Source organism: Papio anubis, chromosome 12 (genome assembly GCF_008728515.1).
Source record: "Papio anubis isolate 15944 chromosome 12, Panubis1.0, whole genome shotgun sequence".
NCBI lineage: Eukaryota > Metazoa > Chordata > Mammalia > Primates > Cercopithecidae > Papio > Papio anubis.
In genome coordinates this window covers 120,195,207-120,217,452 of record NC_044987.1, presented here as the reverse complement: position 1 = coordinate 120,217,452, position 22,246 = coordinate 120,195,207, and the positions used below count along the sequence as shown (strand labels likewise).

Genomic DNA, 22,246 nt, shown 5'->3' with positions numbered 1-22,246 from the left:
ACATCATTGTAACCAACCAGGTGTCTCCTTTGCCTTGCATCTGCGTTCACCCCATAAAGCTTTCCCCTTCCATCCCTGTAGTGGAGCCTAAAACTATTAGGTTGCTGCAAAAATAATTGCCGTTTGTGCCATTTAAAAGAAACAGCAAAACCAACAGTTCCTTTTGCACCAACCAAATACCTTCAGTTTGGTGCTTCCTGATTTCATAAATCACTGTTTGCTCAAACTAACTCTTTATGCATCTTATTGTGCCTCAGTTGACCTTTTATCAGTGTTGTCAAATGGTCCCTAGATGCTACTTGCCACTGTTGTGAATATTGATTACTTTCAGAAGTGTGGGCCAAGCGTGGTGGCTCACACCTGTAATTCCAGCACTTTGAAAGACCGAGGACAGCAGATCACTTGAGGTCAGGAGTTTATAACCAGCCTGGCCAACATGGTGAAATCCCATCTCTACTAAAAAATACAAAAATTAGCCGGGTGAGGTGGTGGGCGCCTATAATCCCAGTTACTCGGAAGGCTGAGGCAGGAGAGTCACTTGAAGCCAGGAGGCGGAGGTTGCAGTGAGCCGAGATCATGCCATTGCACTCCAGCCTGGGTGATAAGGGTGAAACTCTGTCTCAAAAAAAAAAAAAAAAAAAAAAAGTGTGGATTGGAAGCTAAACCAAGAAAAGTCATGTCTTGTAATACTGGGGAGTGCTGCATGGGCGTGCAATAATTCTTTTTTTTTTTTGAGATGGAGTCTCGTTCTGTCGCCCAGGCTGGAGTGCAGTGGCATGATCTCAGCTCACTGCAAGCTCCGCCTCCCAGGTTCACGCCATTCTCCTGCCTCAGCCTCCCGAGTAGCTGGGACTACAGGTGTCCGCCACCACACCTGGCTAATTTTTGCTGTCTGTAAAGAAGTAGCTGTCCAGTTAATTCCTTGGTTTGTCCTTACCTAGATCCTTCCAATGCTCAAATTCTCTTCACATTCAGAGGTCCTATCTGCCCATCTCTACCATCTTCGTGATACAGCCCCCCGACTGTCTGGTGCAGACCTTTCGTTTCAGGACGTCTGTGAGAGGGTGAAGCGAGGTGACCCAGTGCCTGGGCGGCACCTGCTTTGGTGCTTGGCCTGTGCAGTTTTGATTTGTGGAACCCCCCCGTCTGTCCTATCATCCCTGGCTTTTTGGCAGGAGCCTCCTTCAAGGGAAGGGCTGACACCAGGCGGTCGTGTATGCTTGTCAGTGTTGGTCCAGGCTGGGGGGGATGTGGAAACTCACATTCGTCCATCTGTGCAGCACGCGGGAGGCTGGAGAGTTGTCTTCCACTCACGCTCAGCAGAGGACGGAGGAGACGGCTTCCCAACAGTGCTCACGGTGGGTGCTCTGCACTGGGTCCTGACAAGTGGGTGGGGCTGGACCGTGAGATCAGCCGGGAAGCATTCCAGGACGGAGGCCCGAGAATGAGACGTGTCTCTGCTCCTGAGAAAAAGGTACCTGACAACGCAATGTAAAAGATGTCGCAAGTTCTCAGCCTTGGCTGGGCCCGTTTCACTTGGGGGCATTTCAAGGTGAATGATTCTCAGGTCCCCAGGCAGCCTCTGGCATCCGAATCTCAAGGGCTGAGAAGTTCCGAGGAGGAAGATTTCTGGGATGAATGATCTCGCTGTAGGGTTTGTCCAGGCTTCACAGAGAAAAGCGAGAACAGCCTTCCCACCTGGTGTTCAGGCTTCATTCTTCATGCTGTGGGGGCATTAAGGCTGTGGGACTGCTGCACAGTGTAACATCCTAGGAGCAGGACATGCTGAGGACCGGCACACACACCTGGGGGCACCTCCCACAGAGGCCTGCAAGAGGTTCTCTCACCATGAGGTTCTCTCAACCATTGGGTTAGCGCAATAGTTTAAAACGCCCCAGACGGGAACAATATTTCTTCTTAAGAAAACAAGACGATGGCTGGGTGCGGTGGCTCACGCCTGTAATCCCAGCACTTTGGGAGGCCGAGGCGGGCGGATCATGAGGTCAGGAGATTGAGACCATCCTGGCTAACACGGTGAAACCCCGTCTCTACTAAAAATACAAAAAATTAGCCGGGTGTGGTGGTGCGTGCTTGTAGTCCCAGCTACTCGGAGGCTGAGGCAGGAGAATGGCGTGAACCCGGGAGGCGGAGCTTGCAGTGAGCCGAGATCGCGCCACTGCACTCCAGCCTGGGCGACAAAGCGAGACTCCGTCTCAAAAAAAAAAAGAAAACAAGACGAGGCTGGGAGTGGTGGCTTACACCTGGAATCCCAGCACTTTGGGAGGCCAAGACGGGTGGATGGCTTGAGATGAGGATTTTGAGACCAGCCTGACCAACGTGGTGAGACCCCTGTCTCTACTAAAAATACAAAACTAGCTGGGTGTGGTGGCACATGCCTGTCATCCCAGCTACTTGGGAGGCTGAGACAAGATAATCACTTGAACCCGGGAGGCGGAGGTTGCAGTGAACCGAGATCGTGCCACTGTACTCCAGCCTAGGCGACACAGTGAGACCCCATCTCAAAAAAAAACAGAAGACAAGAAAATTAAAGTTAAGATAGCAAAGGACATCTGGGTTCCCACAAACATTGGAATAATAGGAATTAAGGGAACCCACTCCCAGCTTAAATACTGTCATTGCAGACGATGGCAGGATGGAGTAGCCACAGCCCCACTCATGGTGGAGTCAAGGGCGTCCCCAAGCAGGTGACTGGGAAGCTCTCTTCAGACTGAAGCACTTGGCGTGTCTCCTAGGCCCCCAACAGATGCCTGAGGCCGGCTTTTGATGGAATTGGGTACAGCACAGAAAGCTGTCAAGAGTTCTTACCCTTGATTTGAAATCTGTTTAGTGTACAGACACATCTGTACACTAAATATGCTTAGTAACAGGCACATCTTAGTTTACCAGTGACATTTCATCTCCATAGAGCTCTCAGAGCATGTGAGTTTGTTGTGTGATGTTCCCAGTTCCCAGACATGGTAATTTAACTTACTTTCTGGTAACCCATAGTTTAGAAGGTGCGGCAGCTGTCGTGAGGCCCCTCTGTGAATCGGAGATGCCTTAGGTGGGTCACCCTGTGGTCAACCCCTCACTGGGGACACTGGGTCCCACTGGGTTATTCTGTGGCTGCTCTGGCGTTGAGTCTGGAGCTGGAATAGAACCTGGTCATGCTTCTGTCTTCTCTGTAGTGGCCTAGGTTGCTGGGTCTGTTTAATGCCAAAGCCCTTCTGCCCAGACAGACACTGCTGAGATGCAATGTACTGTGATACTTAATCTTCAAAGGAAGGTTAATCCCCCAGCTCTCCACTGCCAGGTACTGGGATTTTAAGAACTTGACTTGTACCTGGGGATGATTTTGGTGGCTAGTCTTTACTGCCACACCCCTGCCTTGCACTCAAAACCCAGGATCCAGAACTGTCCAGATGGACCCAAGCCAACCACGGGGAGCCTCAGGAACAAACGGAGGGCACCTGAAAATTTAGAGACCACTGGCATCTGAGAGGGTTGTATTTCGATTTTACATCTCCTTTTAGATCCTAAGTGCAACAGGTTTGTTAGAGCAGACAGACTACAAACTAGGAACTAGATCAGCGGGAACTCTCTGTATCAGCTCAGTTTCATATAAACCTAAACCTGCTCTAGAAGAATAAAGCCTATTAATTTAGAAGTGCACAATAAAAAGCACGGATGTATAAATATTTTGCATTCTGCCTTCTGTCCTCCTCCAGCCTCCCTGTGGCCAAGGGTGTGTGATTTGCGTGAAAGGATGGGGAGTGAATTGATCCGAATTTCACTTCTCTAAGACCTCACGCTGCAATCTTTTGGGGCAGTTTCCACTGAGCTCCTTTTTGCGCAAGCAGACTGTCTTTTGGAAATTGTCTGGAGAATCTTGAATTTGGATTGAGGGTGAGCTGCCTCCCTTCCTGGCTGTGACGCACCAGGAGTTTATCTTTTGAGGTTCCTTATCTATCAGATAAGGGGAAGTCACGAAGTCCTCCTATCACATTCTCCCAGGACTGACAAGAGATACTTAAATACAGGCCTAGCTGGTAGACCGACTTGCTGGAAGCCCTGAAGAAGCATCAGCTCTGCCTTCCTGCAGCAGCATGGCCTTCTGTGTTCTCATCCACTGGGATCCCCCACAAGCACATCTGTCCGGCTTCTAAAATGAATAAATTTGATTTATCAAGGGCTTGCACTGGAAAGACCATTACAGGCAGACCCTGTGCCATGGTCATGTAATTTCTAAAGTTTTTATTTTTAATGAAAGACATGATAAACATAGAAAAGTAGAAAAACACAATAATGACTCTATACCCATCATCAGAACTAAACATTTTAAGATTTTGCCCTATTTGCATTTATTTATTTATTTATTTTGAGATAACTCCCACTTGTTCTCATCAGTTTTCCCTGTTTTGAAGCAGGGCTATAGATAGGTGAAGACAGCCATCACCATCTATATTTTTAATTTGTTTATGAAAATGTTTAGATAAATGTATCTGTTCTTTTGAAAGTTGACATTTCCCCCATTTCACTGTCGCATGTCAATGTATGTTACTTGACTTGTCTTCACTGTTCTATAATTTTACCTGATATTACTACACAATCATTTACTTAGTTTCCTGTTGGTGGCTGCTATGGTTTCAACATGTTCCTCAAATTTCTTATGTTGGAAGCTTCATCCCCAAATTTGTATGGTGATTGGAGTTGGGGCCTTTGGGAGGTAATTGAGATTAAATAAGGTCATCAGCGTGGAGTCCCCATGTGGGACTTATGGCTTCAATAGAAGAGGAAGAGAGACCAGAGCTGACATGCATGATCTCACCCTCTTGCCATGTGATGCCCTCTGCCACGTCATGATGCAGCAAGAAGGTCCTCACCAGATGCCACACCATGCTCTTGGACTTCTCAGCCTCCAGAGCCCTAAGAAATACACTTCTTTTCTTTATAAATTACCCAGCCTATGGTATCTTGTTACAGCAACAAAAAGTGGAATAAGACAGTGGCATTTAAGCTGTTTCCAGTTCATTGGTTAATTCACCAAGTGTACATTGAGATCATGTGATGCTTCAGAACAAAAAGCAGAAAATGCTACAGGGGTGTCTCATTCAGTGTAAGGAGAGGCTGCTGCAATGGCTTAGGGAGCCTCCACACTGTCCACCAGATTTGAGGACGCTGCCCTGCCTATGGACAGACTATGAAGACATTTCCTCCTGTATCTAAGAAAATGCCAATGAAAAATAGTCAACTCTGTAAAATATTTAAAGAGGTTTATTCTGAGCCAAATACAAGTGACCAAGGCCCATTTTATAGCCCCAAGAGGTCTGAGAACTTGTGCCCAAGGTAGTTGGGTTACAGCTTGGATTTATACATTTTAGGAGGTAGAAGTTACAGGCAGACAACAGTGCGTACATGTAAGGTGTACGTTGGTTCAATCCAAAAAGGTGGGACAGCTTTAAGTGGAGTCAGGGGAGGGTTTCCAGGTCATAGGTAGATTCAGAGATTTTCTGATTGGCAATTGGTTGAAAGAGTTGTTATTATGTAAAGACCTGGAATCAATAGAAAGGAATGTCTGGCTTAAGATCAGGGGTTGTGGAGACCAAGGTTCTTATTATGTGCAAGAAGCTTCCAGATAGCAGACTTCAGGGAGAACGGAGGGTAAATGTCTCTTAACTTACCTAAAAAGATGCCAGGCTCTTAGTTAATCTCTCCCGGATCAGGAAGAGACCTGGAAATGGAAGGGGATTCTCTATAGAGTGTAAATTTTCCCCACAAGAGACAGCTTTGCAGGGTCATTTCAAAATATGTCAAAGAAATATAGTTCGGTAAAAAATACTTTGTTTTCTTTCAGGACCTGCTATCTATTATGTGATGCTATACTAGAGTCAGATTGGAATTTGCTACAAAGAGTCCATTTGGTCCATCTTGAGATCTCTTGTTTTAATGTTAATGCTGGTCAGTTGTGCCTGAATTCCAAAGGGAGGCAGATATAATGAGGCATGTTCGATCCCCGCTTCCCATCATGCTTTGAACTCGTTTTTCGGTTTTACTTTGGAATGCCCTTGGCCAAGAGTGGCTGGGGGATCCATTCAGTTGGTGGTGGACTTAGAATTTTATTTCTGGTTAGCAAAAGTAAACTTCTTAAAGAAGGCTATCTACAAACTTAGTTTCAGTGTTGAAGCAACTGGTTTCTATTGGAAGCCATCTTCTTTGGAGACAGACATCTCTTGGGAGACTCAGCAGCCCAGGGTTGAAGGCTGCCAACATGGACCATGATTTAAGGTGTCATTGCTGGAGCCGAAATAACACAGCAGGGATTTTCCTGGCTTCTGCAGGGCTCTGGGGACAAAAAGGCATATGTTGGAGTGGCCTCCTCAACTGTTTTCCCCATCAACTCTGTTATGTTTTACACATGATTTTGTAGAAGGTGGGTGTCTTGGGCAGCTCAGGCTATAACAGAATAGATAGAGTGACTTGGCAGAAATTTATTTTCTCACCTTTCTGGAGGCTGGACGTCTGAGATCAAGGAGCTGAAGAGCTGGCTGATTCAGCTCCTGGTGAGGGACTGCTACCTGGCTTGCAGAGGGTTACTTTCTGGCTGTGTCCTCACATGGTTGGTTGCAGGGAGATAGGAATGCATGACCACACGTGGGCACCCATGCTAGCTCTCCGATATTTCTTCCTTTCCTTATAGGGATGCTAATCCTATGGGATCAGGACCCCACCCTTGTAATCTCATAACCTCAACTACCTCTTAAAGGTGCTACCTCCAGATACCATCACACTGGGGGGTTAGGGCCTTAGCATATGAATTTTAGAGGGAGACGGTTCAGTTCATAGCAGCGAGAATTTCAGGGCTGCTTTAAGTGGGGATGACAGGGTCCCCAGGAGCCTCCGGAACAGTCCCACTTTGCATTGCCTTCTCCATCCTGGGACTGCATTTTCATTGTGGGCCTTGGCATTGCTTGTTTTCCTGGTACCTTTGGGATGTGTTCTCCCATGCCAACTAGCCCTTCAGGTGTCCCCTGCGATGAACTGTACCCGTTTGCATCTGGAGTTGTTTCTTTTTTTGCCCCGTAGGAATTCTTCCCAGATTTTCCACAGCACTTGGTCCTATGTTGTAAAGGTCCCTTTCGGGTGTTTTCTTTCTCTTTTTTTTTTCCTGTCACCCAGGCTGGAGTGCAATGGCACGATCTAGGCTCACTGCAACCTTCGCCTCCTGGGTTCCTGCGATTCTCCTGCCTCAGCCTCCCAAGTCGCTGGGACTACAGGTGTGCACCACCACGCCTAGCTATTTTTTTTGTATTTTCAGTAGAGACAGGGTTTTGCCATGTTGGCCAGGCTGGTCTTGAACTCCTGACCTCAAGTGATCCACCCGCCTCAGTCTCCCAAAGTGTCGGGATTACAGGCATGAACCACCGTGCCCAGCCTGAGGTGTCTTCTTGCTGTTGTGTCTGATGAAGTCTTAACTTTTACATTGTCTAATTTGTCTGTCCCTTCATGCTTTGTACCCAATGCCTTGTAGAAAGAAACACTTTTTTTCTCCCCTTGATTTATTCAGCAAATAACAATTGAACATATTTGTGGCTAATTAATGGCCCCCAAAGATATCCAGGTCCTAGTTTCTGGCACCTCTGAATATGTGACCTCATATGGCAAAAGGAGCTTTGCAGAGGTGATGAAGTTAAGGATGAGATGCGAGGAATTATCTTGGGTTATCCAGGTAGGTCCTGAATGTCATCACAAGGGTCATTATTTTTAAGAGGGAGATTTGACTGCAGAAGAGGAGATGGTGATGTGAAGATGGAAGCCAAGGTGGGAGTGACCCACTTTGAAACTGGAGGAAGGGGCCATGAGTGGCGGAATACAGGTCACCACCAACGTCCGAGGAAGGCAAGGAAGTGGATTGTTCCTCAGAATCTTAAGGAGGAACCAGCTCTGACAACACCTTGGCTTTAGCCCGGTGAAACTCATTTAGGATTTCTAACCTCAGCGTGATGAGGGTACACTGCCGCACATTTCTGTTGCTCTAACCCACTAAGTCTGTGCTATCGTCTTACACAGCAACAAAGCAGCATTTATTGAGCAGCCAGAATCCCCTGTCTAAGGGACCTTACATGAAGGCGTTGCCTCTTACTTTTTCTTCTAGAGGTTTGTTGTGTTGCTTTTCATGTTACAGTAGTCAGTGCATCTGGAATGGATTTGTGTGTCTGGAGTGGCGTGGGGCTCATCTTTTCCATATGAATACCTGCAAGTGTCAACCTCATAGGTTTCTTAATTCATCCCTTTCCCCTGGGATGGAAACATATGGGACTCTGATATTTACAAGCCCAGACTAAGGTTCTGTGCTTTTTAAATCCATCTATTTGTCTTTGTCTAATACCATACTGTTTTCATACTATAACTTTTTCTGGTAAGCCTCAGCATCTGGTAGAATGAGTCTCCTCTTAGTCTCCAGAGTTATCTTGGTTTTAGCTGGCTCCCTCTCTTCTTTGAGCTTTAAGATCAGAGTGTTAAGTTCTACGAACAGTCCTATCAGGTTTTTATTAGAAGTTACTGTAATCCCAGCACTTTGGGAGGCCAAGACGGGAGGATCACGAGGTCAGGAGATCGAGACCATGCTGGCTAACCCGGTGAAACCCCGTCTCTACTAAAAAAATACAAAAAAACTAGCCGGGCGAGGTGGCGGGCGCCTGTAGTCCCAGCTACTCCGGAGGCTGAGACAGGAGAATGACGTGAACCCGGGAGGCGGAGCTTGCAGTGAGCCGAGATCCGGCCACTGCACTCCAGCCTGGGCGACAGAGCGAGACTGCGTCTCAAAAAAAAAAAAAAAAAAAAAGTTACATCAAGTTTATATTTTGTGGAGAATTTTCATCTTGAAAATGTTAAAGCCTAGTGTCCATGATTATTGTATAGCTCTTCATTTATTTGGGTCTTCCTTCATTTTTTTCTTTATTTCAAAAAGGTAATGCTATATAGTATTACTTTTCTCCATAAAGGCCTCACACATCTTGTGTTTTTTTTTTTCAAGTTAACTTTGGTTATTGTTCATGGTATTATAGTGTTTTTGAATGTTTTTCAATTGTTTATTGATAATGTAACAATTCAGTTAACTTTTGTATATTAACTTCTTATCTGGCATTTTGCTGGACTTTTTTTTTTTTTTTTTTTTTTAACTAGTTTTACACTTACACATTATTTAATTTGTCCCTAGATTTTCTTGGATTTTCTATTCACAGAAGCATATTATCTGAGAATAACGATTTCCCTCCTTTTAATCCGTAAACAATGTATTCACTTATCTGTTTGCTTATTTGTTTTTGATGTTTGCCACAGGATTTGAGTAGATGCTCTGTTCGAGTTCGGGAAATTATCTTCTATTCCCAGTTTTCCAAGAGTTTGATCATGACTGGGGGTGATTTGTGTCTCCACCCCAGGCTGTCCGTGGCTGGGCCTCTTGTTCCTGCTGGACACAGGGCCTTGTTGGACCCATGCTTAAGAGCTGCACACAGGGGCAGTGTCCCAGGAGGGACTTGTTGACCTGTAGTCTTGATTGTTTCCTTCTGTGTAGGTTGTGTCCCAGGAAGCCTTTTACCTTGGGCAAGTCGTTCCCTTCTTGGTCACAGTGAGTGGTTTCTGCAGAATTGTGAGATGGGTAGGCCAGCGTATCACACACAGGCTAAGAGTGGGTTCATGCTGGCTGGCCAGAATCCCTTGAATTCTGCTCTAAGAAAACTGAAATGGAACCCTGTCATGCGATGAAGACTTCTTTAGAAATCAGGTGCTCTTTACAGCAGCCTGGACAGAAACCCACTGAGGCCCAATTAGAAAGCCAGACAGACTATTCTCTCTGGCTTTTCTAGCAGAAACTGAGAGACTGTTGGAGTCTGTGTTGAGTCTGGCCAGAGAAAGACGGTGCAGACCACATTTGTGGTGTGATTACCGGTGCCACCGAGAAAACGGCACGCTCCCACATGAATGCTGAGGCGTGGAAGAGAAATAGACTTACCTAATGAATGTACCATCTCACCAGTCCTTCTCAAGACCTGGACACCCCAGTATCTTAACAGAACGCACCAGTGAGGCATTGCAATTCATCTAAGGGAGTGCTTTTAAGTGACGTATCATTTTAATTCAGGTATCTGATTTATTAGTAGCTCGTTTTCTGATTTGGGGATATCGGTTTGGGCATTAAGAGGAAGGTATGGAGTGGCTGTTATATCCCTAGAGCCCCTTTCTTTTAAATAGAGAACCATTGCAGAGTTCCTACTGTCAGTCTCTTTCAGGCAATAATGGTTGGCAGGGTGCCGGCCTCAGTGAGCCACGCACTCTAGGGGTGTGATTGGCTTTTGCTTCTAAGATCTTGAGTCTAGCAAGGAAGGGCCCCTTGGCAATTCAGACCACAGCTTCTCTTCCTGTTGTGGGAGATTGCTTATCAGTCCCAGGGGAAAAGCATGTCTGGGGCAGGTGCACTTGGGAAATGCTGCCTTTACCCCTCTCTCTGGGACACTGCCATATAAAGCCCTCTTAAAAATTCAGCAGCAAAGTGACCTGTGTATTTTTGTTCTATCCAGTTACGTTTCCCAAATGTGTGTGTCCAGAGGAGGATTGGAGGTTGTGTGTGTAATGGAATTAGTTCTTAGAGCTGTAGTCAGGAGGCGCAGCTGAGGAAGGAGTTAGATGTGGAATTAGGCGTGGACTGCAGGCCCTCTGAGGTGAGAGGAAGGGGAGCTTGTGTACCGTAGCAGTTGGTTCTCACCTGGGGTAGAGCAAGCCAGGCTGAAAGGGAAGGACTTGGCTGAATGGGGAGAGAAACTCAGGGTAGAAGACGGTGACACCAGCGGAGGGCGGAAACTCAGAGGCAGGATCCTGTTTACAGGTGTGAGCCACTGTGCCCAGCTGAACCCTTGCACTTTTAAAGGTGTTTACGAAGGTTTTGTAACTCTAACCTTGACAAAGTCAGCTCTGGCCGTGAGGTTTTTTATTTGTTTTTATTACGTATCTTCTCTCCCAGGTCAGCTTTCATATTTTCACAGTGGCTGAAATAATTAGTGGAAAAGTCTGTCTACCTTTTCATCAGAGGTACTGGAGGACGCATGAGCCGGTTGAGGATTTTAGGTTTTCTTGGAGCAAGTTAGCAGCAAAATGCTGAGGCTTTGTTGAACTTGCTTTGACTGTGATGATTTTCTTGTCTCCTCATTAGTCTACCCCAGCAGGGCCAATGAGAGAAACACACACTAAGAGTCATTGAAGTTCATGGACCTGGGGTTTTATAGCCTCTCTGCTGACCCGCCCGAGAGATTAGTTACACAGAGAACGGTTGCCCGGGGTGGGGAGTAATCTTCCCCTCCCCTGAGCTGGGACTGGCTTTTCCTGGGGAAGCCAGGATTTCGGATTGTGTGTTGGTCTTTGCTTTCATTCTCTCTGCGGAGCCTTCCGGCATGCTGGTCTTCACGGGGTTAGAGAACTCAGCACAGCCCACCCCGGCTCTCCCATGGTGTTGCCAGATAAAATACAGCACACCCAGTTCTGCCTGAATTTCAGATGAACAACAGAGAGTTTTTTAGTATAAGTATGTCCCATGCAATTATTTGGGGGCATGCAGTCAAGTGTCTTTGTGGTTTGTCTGAAATGTAGATGGGACTTGCACCGTCTGCCTTGCCCGGTGGTTCTCCCCGGGAGTTAATAATTAAATGTTTTCCCAGGCAGTGATCAGGTGTCTGCTGTTCCCAGGGAGCTGCTAATCAGGTTACTCAAGCCCCTTACGAAGGTCAAGACCCTCTCGGTCAGATCTCTGGCCATGCGCTCCCAGGACGGTTCTGCAAAGAGCCTGGGTGGTGTGACCCAGCCTTCTCTTCTCTGCTCCCCCTGCTTCTGCACGAAATCCTGGTTCCTCTTCGGACCCAGCACCGGGGCTCTTCTGCACCGTGGTTTGGGAGCAGACGTGCTTGTTTGTGACCATCACCCCTGGAGCCAGTGCCGGGGGACATGGTCCTAGTGGGCGATGATGTCCGCCGGCAGCAGTGGGGGCTACAGCCCCAGGAGCCCCTCTTTGCTGTCTTTCCTGTTGTGGGCCGTTGTTTTTGTTCCTGGACTCAGGTCCCGCTATAGATGTATACTATGTGGCCTGCAAAGTAATCTGTTAAAAACAGTGAATTTCCAGCCAGACGCGGTGGCTCACGCCTGTAATTCTAGCACCTTGGGAGGTAGAGGCAGGTGGATCACTTGAGGTCAGGTGTTTGAGACCAGCCTGGCCAACATGGTGAAATCCCATCTCTACTAAAAATACAAAAAATTAACCAGGTGTGGTGGCAGGTATTTGTAATCCCAGCTACTTGGGAGGCTGAGGCAGGAGAATGGCTTGAACCCAGGAGGTGGAGGTTGCAGTGGGCTGAGATAGCACCACTGCACTCTAGCCTGGGTGACAGAGTGAGACTCTGTCTCAGTAAAAAACAAACAAAGTGAATTTCCAACGTTTATACATTTCACATTCTTGCATCAAATCTGCCATATCTAAAAGATACCTGCAGGCCTGGCAACACCAGATCTGCGTTCCTACCTACCAGCTGTGGCCGGAGTGGGAATGCTACCGCCTGGCTGATTTGGGGACCATGTTCTGCCAGCGTTGCCCCCTTCGTGCCCCCTGACTGCTCTCCTGGGCATCTGCGATCCGGAGCCCTGGCCTCCCACCCAGCGTGTGTTCACTGGGTGCCCACTCTCCACTGAGGGAGGCTTCCTACACATGCCCCCCTGGAAGCAGCTTGGAGCCTGGACAGTCTTTCGCCTGCTCTTGCCAGTCAGACATTATCTGACCTGAGCAGGGACAGAACCAATGTGGGCCGTGTCTGCTCTATGCCAGGGCTCTGAGCTCGGGGCTCCCACCCTGCCATTTTTCAGATGTTGACGCTGAGGCTGGCCCCGCTACCACACTAGGCTTCTTTCTGCATTAATGGGTGACATGAGCTCTGTGTAGCTTTGACTCCACTTAAGAAGGGCTCCTTTCTCCTTCACCCTCATGCCTGCACTGCTTTCTAACCCAGCAGGGCCCAGGAGAATGAGGACGCAGAATAAAAACAGGTGGAATGGGGTGGCATCGCACCCACGGATGGAGGTTGATACCTGATGAGAAGTGGCTGCTGTCAGGTTTCTGGGCAGCAAAGCTGAGGGCGAGGCCGGAGTGCCTGCTGAGGACATAGTTCCAGCGCCCTCCGCTACCCGGCAGGCTCTTCCCACGCTGGAGGAGTGCTGGGAGCCAGCAGCAGGTATCAGCTTTCTCCTAATTGGACATAGAGCGTTGGTTCCTGGTGAACTGCCCGTGGCCTCCCCGGGACATCCCTGAACACTCACAGGGTCGCCCAGTTATAAAACGCTAGCACAGGGTCTGTGAACCTACACTTCTGCTGCCAGGGTCCAGGGCTGATGGGGCAGGTGAGGTGAGCTGGGTGCAGGGTGAGCCTCACTGTACCTCGATGGGGAGGGGCGGCAGCTCCTGTTGTGCAGAGGGCATGACGAGGTGGGGCTGGGTGAATCATGTTGCTCCTGCCCCATTGAGAGGGCCGCATGGCCCAGTGTCCACATGGCTGCCAGGTGGGTGGAGTGGGCCCAGGAGGCAGGAGCCTGTGATTTTTCTAGAGACGACTGAAATCCAGATGTTCTGTGAAAACTCTAAGTTCAGGATTTTTATTGCACTTGACCTTGAGGAAGTTGTGCTCTCAGCTGCCCCTGCCTCTTGGGGACCCCCGAGTCTGATGGCTGCAGTCTGCTCATGACTCGGGTTCCTCTCCCGTCCTGGTCTGGGAGGTTCTCTCATCTGTGAGCCTAGCCCTGGCTTTTTGTTCTGTTTTTACGTGGTACCTATCATTGCCCTGTGTTTGAAGCAGAGGGGGTTATTATAGCATGAACTTGCTGCCATTCTGACCTGTGTTTCTTCCTCTCCTGCAGCTCTGTCCTCCAAGGAAAACAAAAGGCAGCCTTTTTTATTACCTTGGGCAGCTCAGACGGCCTCAGTGGCCCTCTGCTTCATCTTTGTAAGCTGTGGTCATCCCCATGGCTAGCTTAGGCTCCTTTTGAGTGCTGGGGTTTCATGGCTCTGGTACCAGAGTTTGCAGGGTTTTTCTGGATCCTGGCTGCTGCCTCTTGCTCAGGCTCCAGGGGGAGCAGGCAGTGCTGACTCGTGTCCGCCCTTTGGGATTTGTATGTGTGCACACACGGGGCCCTCGGCTGGCAGTCACACCAGCAAACACGACCGTGAAAGCGAGTCCACCACGTGTGTTCCAGTGCCAGCGTCCACCTTGCCCCTGGGTTTTCTTTCATTTTCACATTTCCTGTTCTTTGTCTTCCTTCTTCCCACTTTGAAGACACAGGCAGCCATGCCGCGCAGCCCAACATCCAGTGAGGACGAGATGGCCCAGAGCTTCTCCGACTACTCCGTGGGGTCGGAGTCAGACAGCTCCAAAGAAGAGACCATCTATGACACGATCCGAGCCACTGCGGAGAAGCCGGGCGGTGCCAGGATGGAGGAGAGCCAGGGCAACACGCTGGTGATCCGCGTCGTCATCCATGACCTGCAGCAGACGGTGAGCCTTGTGGTCTGCCCTTTGGTTCCCATCTGGACGATGTCACCTGTGGCTTGAACACCAGAGGGCTGCTCTGGTCCTCCCCGGACCCGTGGTCCTGACTGCTCCAGGCACACCGTGCTCTTTCCTTGCTCCGTACTTCTACCCCACTCCCCGCAGGCTCCCTCCTGTGCCCACCTCCCCTCCCTGCTACCACTGGCCTCGCATCATGCTGTCGCGGTCACTGTCCCCGCCTCCATCCACAAACATTTTCTGAGCATCTGCTGTGTACCAGACCTGAGGCAAGGGGCCCAGAGATGGAGAGGAGCATTTCACAGCCTCACAGAGGAGACCCAGGCAGCAGGCGCACCTGCAACTGGCTTCTAGCGCCAAGTGCAGGAGGCTCTGAGGCCTGGTCCTGCCTCTTCCTGGTGCCGGACTCCACCGTGCCCGAGGGACAGCGTCCCATGCTCCCTCACTTCCAGGGGATACAGCTCTGAGCACTCCTCCCCACGTGGCTATTGTCCTGCCTCCTCCTGTCCCTCCAGCCCTGGGCCCAGTGTCATTCCTGTGCCCCCCAGAGCCCTCAGGCTGCCCTGGCCCACGCTGGCTGGGCCCTGGACGTCTGTCCTTATGCCTGGGGGTCCCCGTTGTTGGATTTGCCTCCCCGAGGAGGACGATGGCCCCTGGGAACTGGGGCTGCCTGTAAAGGGGACCTTCGTGTGCAGAGGAAGGGGTGTGGCTTCATCCTCTGCCTGAATCCACCTGAGCAAGCTGGGGGCCGGTCGCCCAGCCGCGTTCCCTCTTCCTCACAGCAGGGACTGTGCCGCATGTGGTCTCAATCGGAGGTGTGGGACAGAGCCGGAAGCGTGGAGCAAACATCATGGTTGCGGACAGGCGCCTAGCAGGGTTGGCCTGTGAGCATTTCACACGCCGTCTGTCCACCTGGGGAAGGCGGGTGGGGGTGACAGTAGTAGGGGCAGTTGGTACGAAGCCTTTTTGCTGTGGAGTAGAACATGGTGGACATCGAAGCTTTAGGACTCAGAGGGGCATCTGGGTGAGGCTCCTGACAGTCTCCATCTGTGCTTTCTAGAAGGGTCTGCCGGGGCCTCCGTGGGCTGGGAGGACCCTTCTCATTTTAGCTTTGGGTGAAAGGAACGGGGAGAGGTGGGCTGGCGGTGTAGGCTGCTGCAGGTGCTTGAGGAGGCGAGCCCAGTGCTCCATATCCACCCCGACCTCTGAGTACAGTCTCCTGTCCCCAGCCACGATGGGGAAGGGAGGCCCAGGTGCTGGAAATCAGGGAAGCGTTGTGCTGCCCACTGGTTGAGTGTTGCTGGTGCCTCACTTGGCGCCCATCCAGGGTCGCAGCTCCTGGTGCTGTGGAGGGGCTAAGAGATGCCCTGGGGTTGGCACCTCTCAGGGCTGGGTCCCCAGCGAGGGCTAAATGTGTGTCTCCTCTTCCCCCAGAGCCAGCGGCTTGCGGTCCAGCAGGGACCCTCTGCTCAGCCCACCCCCAGCCCTGCTCCTTCTGGGAGAGGTGCTGGGCTGAGGGGGCTAACGCGTGCCCTCTAGGGATGCGCTCAGCCAAGTGGCTTCACCGTCTAGGACAAGCTTGTCCAAACCAGGACCCGTGGGCCACATGCAGCCCAGGACGGCTTTGAAAGTGACTCAACACAAATGCATAAACTCTCTTAAAATATTCTGAGAGTTTTTTTTTTTTTTTTGCAACTTTTTTTTTCTTTTTAGCTTATCAGCTGTCTCTAGTGTTAGTGTATTTTATGTGTAGCCTAAGACAATTCTTCTTCCCATGTGGCCCAGGGAAGCCAAAAGATTAGAGACCCATGGTGGGGGAAGCTTAGGGTGGCCTGATGCCCCAGAGCTGATCTGGCCATGCCACGGGGCCCAGGGGCTGCCCTGGTAGTACAAAGGTGGTTCAGGAGGATAGGCGTGGTCTTTTGGAGTTCCTTCTTCTGTGTTATTTAATGCCTCTTATAAAAGCTATAAATGATTGTTATGTAAAGATCAAGTAATGCAGGGAAGCACAAATGCCAGACTCAGCAATGGAGGTCACGTCAACACTCGCGGACCCCCATTCCGACATGCCCCTCTGTGGGATTACAGGCAATGGGTGCATGTGTATATCGATAGAAATACCTTGGTAAATGTGGGCTCAAACCACACACGCTCTTAAGAAATGAACTTCATCAATGTTATTTTATTTGAGTATAAGAGGAGAAAAAGATGGTGAAGGAAATGCTGCTTTTATTTTATTTTTTTTTATCACAAGAGACTTTTTTCCAGCTAAATCTGTGAAGTTAAAAGAAGTGATTGTGAAACATTGGAAGGCTGGACTTTTTTTTTTTATTATTATAGTTTTTTCCCTTCTCACTGTGTCCTCTTCCTATATGGTTTAGGGGTAAATTAAGCTCATTGCTGTAATGAAAGGCCTCCAAATGTCAGGCACTTAATGTATCAATGCTTTACTTTTTTCTCTTTTCTCAGTCCACCTGGTTTGGCAGAAGGGACAGGTGGGAAGTTCTGATCCATACTGACATTCAGGGACCCAGACTCTTCCCGTTCGATAGCTGGACCATTCCCTGGAGCTCCGGAATCTTCCACGGGGTCTTCTGTATCTGCCCAGAAGATAAGAGGAAGAGACAGAACTTGTAAAGTGCATCATCTTCCCTGGTTTCATGAGGAGGTTGCACCTGACTGCAGAGTAGGCTGGGAAATGCAGTGGAGGTCTGAGCCCAGGAAGAAGAAGGCATCAGTTTGGTGAATGAGTAGCTAGCCCACGCGCACACACACACTTCTCCTCCCCCACCTCCTGAGCCTTGTTGGGTGTGGACAGTGACTTTTCGCACACTGTCACTCTCCCTCCCACTTACTATCCACCATGCCTCCAGGGCGCGCAGCCACTCTGTCTCTCTTGAGGGGGTCACTGCCGTCAGTTGCCTTTGCAATGGCCTTTTCTTTTGCCAGATCCTTTTCTGGTTGTTGGTTTGCCTTTAATGGGAGGGAATTCATTGTTCAGTGGGTTTTCTTAGGAAGAGTTCCTGAGAGCAGTGCTTTCTCAGCGAATGGACGGTCGATGCTCATTATCTGTGGTACCTGTGTTCTAAAAAGCTGCCACAGATGCTGAATGAGTGACGCCTTGGCCATGGCTCCCAGGGGAAGTGCAGTGTTTGATTCCTACAAGCCCCTGGTCGCATGTTTGACCATAGGTCAGTATGCAATCTTGCTTTATGTGCGTTGCTGTTTAAAGATGCCTTATTTAATATGTAATGGTGATTCATTAACATGGAACTCAGCCAACAGTGCTCTCACGCAGGCCTCAGTGAAGCTTCTCTGGCATGTTTTCGGTGTGAAGCTCATGACAACCTTCTTGCCTTAGGGACAAGTAGACAGCACTTCAGCCCTTCGCTAGGGCCCTCTTAAATGGCAAAATCACCAAGAAAAAGCACAAACAATGTGAGAATCATGACATTCTGTGGGCTGCAGTCAGATGCTTGTTTGCAAGGTGAGAGCTGAGACAGGAAGTCGGACCACCACCTTGTTCACCCTCCCGTGGGAACCCACGCATTGGGCAACTGAAACCTTTGGCTGTTTTGTGCGAAAGGCATTGCTTCTGGGGTTACAAATAAATTTTAGCAAGTAGGCACACCCCCAATCCGAAATTCATGCATAGTGAGGATTGGCTGTGTTTTGAAAATGTCAACGCGTTCCCTCCGGCTTGAAAACTCTTTTCTTCTGTGGGTTTTTTGTTTGTTTGTTTTTTGAGACAGAGTCTCACTCTGTCACCCAGGCTGGTGTGCAGTGGCACGATCTCCACTCACTGCAACCTCCACCTCCCGAGATCAAGTGATTCTCCTGTCTCAGCCTCCCAAGTAACTGTGATTACAGGTGCCTGCCGCCACGCCCGGCTAATTTTTTGTATTTTTTAGTAGAGACGGGATTTCACCATGTTGCCCAGGCTGGTCTTGAACTCCTGACCTCAGGTGATCCACCTGCCTCAGTCTCCCAAAGTGCTGGGATTGCAGGCGTGAGCCACCATACCTGACCTCCTCTGTATTTTTGAGTCACAATTTCCGGTCTGTGATTGTTTTCTTGCCCTGAACATTGCTTTGAATACATTTTGAGGCCAACAGATTTATTTTTTCCATCTCATAGGTGACTTTTTTTTTTGAACTAGATTCCTAAAGAAGTAGCTTCCATTGCTAGACCACGAAGTGTCTGGTGTTGGACATTCTTGGTTTTTCCTAGAAAAACTTTCTGCAGATTCTGTTTAAGGACGTTTTCATTTTAATGATGTTTTCCTGTATTTTGTTACTTTTTCTGTGTTATCGGTTGGATCCTTTATTTCAGGGATAGTAATTATCCCTGTATTGGATTTTCCTTGTTCATATCTGTTATCTTTTTCTCTAATTGCTTTAATTGCTTGGCATTTTTCTGCTTGTTTGCCGTTCTTTTTTTTTTTTTTTTTTTTAATTGAAAGAGAGTCTCGTTCTGTCACCCCAGGCTGGAGTACAGTGGCGCGATCTCGGCTCACCACAACCTCCGCCTCCCAGGTTCAAGCGATTCTCCTGCCTCAGCCTCCTGAGTAGCTGGGATTACAGGCGCGCACCACCAAGCCTGGCTAATTTTTGTATTTTTAGTAGAGACAGGGTTTTGCCATGTTGGTCAGACTCACCTCCAACTCCTGACCTCAGGTGATCTGCCCGTCTCGGTCTCCCACAGTGCTGGTATTACAGGCCTGAGCCACTGTGCCTGGCCTGCTGTGATTTTCTTGAGCCTTTAATTGTTGTGTTCTCAGTTAGACCCGTTCTATTTTTTGTAATTTCTGATTTATTGTAGTCATGCTCCTTTGCTGACTTTTTGTTTCCATAGCCCTGCACGCTCTCTTTTTGAGAGTACTCTCCTGAGTTATTTGTTTGGTAGGTTTTCTGTCTTATTTTTGTCCTCCCTGGCAGAAAGCATTCTTGGGGGCTTTTCGTCTTCTGACTATGCTGAGTTTTCACGCAGCTCGGAGGCTGTCGGAGGTTTGTGTGCCGCCTTTCTTGGTCTGGTTCATTTTGCGTCTGTGCGAGGTCCCTGCGGCTTCCCTTACGTTTCTCCCCGTCTCGTCCCGGTTGGCTGTCGGCAGCTCAGGTTTTCTGTTGGTTCGCGTAGTGCATGGGTGAGTTCCGTTCGGCTCCATTACGAGGTTAGATTTGGCTGTCTGTTTGCCTTTGCAGATGAGCAGGCCCAGGGCTGGGAGAGTGGCGTCCACGTGCAGGGCCTGGAATCCCTGTCTTTCCTGAAACGCTGTATTAGCCCATTCTCATGCTGCTAATAACGACGCTGCTAACTACCCGAGACGGAGTAATTTATAATGAAAAACAGGTTTAATGGACTCACAGTTCCACATGGCTGGGAAGGCCTCACAATTATGGTGGAAGGTGGAGGAGGAGCAAAGTCACGTCTTTTTGTTGTGGTTTGTTTGTTTGAGAAGGAGTCTCGCTCTGTTGCCCAGCCTGGAGTGCAATGGCGCGATCTCAGCTCACGGCAACCTCTGTCTCCCGCCTCCCAGATTCAAGCGATTCTCCTGCCTCAGCCTCCTGAGTAGCTGGGATTACAGCCACCCACCACCACACCCGGATAATTTTTTTTTTTTTTTAAATTTTTAGTAGAGAGGGGGTTTCACCATGTTGGCCAGGCTGGTCTCGAACTCCTGACCTCCAGTGATTTGCCCACCTCAGCCTCCCAAAGTGCTGTCAGCCTTGAGTAGACAGCACTGTGAGCATCTTTGTTGAAGGATAACACACCTGTCCAGAGGGCGTGTGTCCCATGCACTCAGACGGAACACAGCAGGTAACCTGCAGGCGAAGGAAGGCGTAGGACACCAGCCAGCCCCGGGAGCCCCACTGCCCCCTCCTAGTCATGGGGAGGGTTTATGTTTAATCCCAATTTACAGATGGGAACAGGAGGGTCAGACTCCAGAGCCAGTGAGGGGCAGAGCCATTGCCCTGGGGGTACCCAGTCTTGGGCCTTGAAACCTGTTGGGCGGAAGCCCTGGGATGCTGGCATTGGCTGCACCACTGACTGCTTGGTGCTGGGCAGAGCTGGTGTCCTGGGGGTTCCCAGCCTTGGGCCTTGAAACCTGCTGGGTGGAAGCCCTGGGATACTGGCGTTGGCTGCGCCACCAACTGCTTGGTGCTGGGCTGATTTGCACCTGCAAGTCGAATTCCCAGCAGGAAGGCGGCCAGCAGGCAGCGCTGTGTGCAAAGCAGCCCCGGCCCCAGTCGTCCTAGCGTGAGTCAGACTCACGTCCCCCTCGCCATTCACTCTGTGCTTTTGGGCGAGGGTCTGAAGGTCTGAGCCTTGGGGTTCCACCTGTCGGGACACAAACACCACTTGTGAAGTGAGCCATTGCGGGTTGGCGTCCAGCCCGGGGAGCACTCACGAGGGGCCCATTACTGTTTCCATTCTCCTGAGTCCACCCTCCTGGAGGCTCTCATCAGCCACACAGGAGGGAGGCCCTGGTCATCGCAGCCATCGAGGTCCTCCATCGGCAGTGGGGCAAGGGTGTCGGGAGATTGGGGCCTCCTACACCCGGCTGGACCCTGCCTCCCTGCCTGTCTGACGCTGTCCTTGACGGGGTAATCTTCCCCTTGCAGGGCAGGGGTGGTTTTCCCAGCAGGTGTTCTGCCCACTTTGCTAGCGGCACTGGAGACCTGTTGGAGTGACGGATGGAGCCACAGCTCTGCTACAGCCCAGATTTAATCTACAGCACCTCCTCGTGAAAGCCAGGGCCTCCTCAGGGTTTAGTCTCCACTCGTGGGAGCCTGGTTGTTTCTGGAACCTTCTGAAGACCACTTTGCTTCACTCTGTTCAAGGCAAACAAAGCCCCTGGAGGCCAAAACCAGAAATCCTCCGGGTGTGAGCTCTCAGCAACAAAGCAGACTTTGTTCGTGTGTGAAATCCCTGGTGGGGCTGAGTCCTCTGTGTAGCCAGGGACACGAGACAGTTCCTGGAACCCTGCCCGGAGGAGCCAGCCAGGAGCTGCCAAGTGAGTCTGCACCGAGGCCCCAGTGCCCGCCAGCTGGGAGTTGGTGCTGGAGAAGCACCTGGGCGGCCCCTCTTCTCCCCAGATGCTGCCCCTCCTCCCCTGCTGTCCGGGCCCACTGCTGCTGGCCGAGTGAGTGCTGTTTCTGAGCCTCACCCTCCAGTGGGACTGAAGCTTTAAGTCATTGAGTGAGAGCCTCTAGCAGTGCCCATGACGCTTCAGGCACAACCGGAGCCCTCACTTGAATAGTCTTGTGTGGGCGGGCTTCCCAGGCCACGCAGGGAGTGGTGGGGTGGGCTCTGGGCACAGGGAGGGCAGCATCTCTGCATCCTCTGAAATGCGTTGTAGTGGAGTGCTGGCACCGGACATTCAGCGTGGCCTTTTATACAAGTGGCATGTGCCAAAATCAATACAAACTATGGTGAGCTCTGTTATTTCTGGGGGATGGTGAATGAGGAAGAGGGAAGAAAACTGGCCCTATGGCCCGAAGCGGTTTCTCTTTTAATCCACAGTGAATGCCATGTTGCAAGGACAGCAGAGAAGAAAATAGAATGGGGCTGCAGTGGCCTTTCTCGGGCTCTCCTGGGGTGTGTACGTCGGCCCCACATCTGCCTCTCCCCAAGGACTGGCACCAAGTAGCTCA

At 50.0% G+C, this 22,246-nt stretch overlaps 1 protein-coding gene across 8 annotated transcripts in view; it reads left to right on the top strand.

The window, feature by feature from the left end:
* The window catches only part of SHANK2 (SH3 and multiple ankyrin repeat domains 2), a 661,289-nt gene that overhangs the window by 67,046 nt on the left and 571,997 nt on the right, over positions 1–22,246 (top strand). For all 8 annotated transcript variants that reach the window (XM_031653797.1, XM_031653801.1, XM_031653800.1 and 5 more), the window contains exon 3: positions 14,361–14,579. In XM_031653797.1, coding sequence (XP_031509657.1) covers positions 14,373–14,579 — 207 coding nt within the window. In that variant the 5' untranslated portion in view covers positions 14,361–14,372. The remainder of the gene's footprint in view (positions 1–14,360; positions 14,580–22,246) is intronic.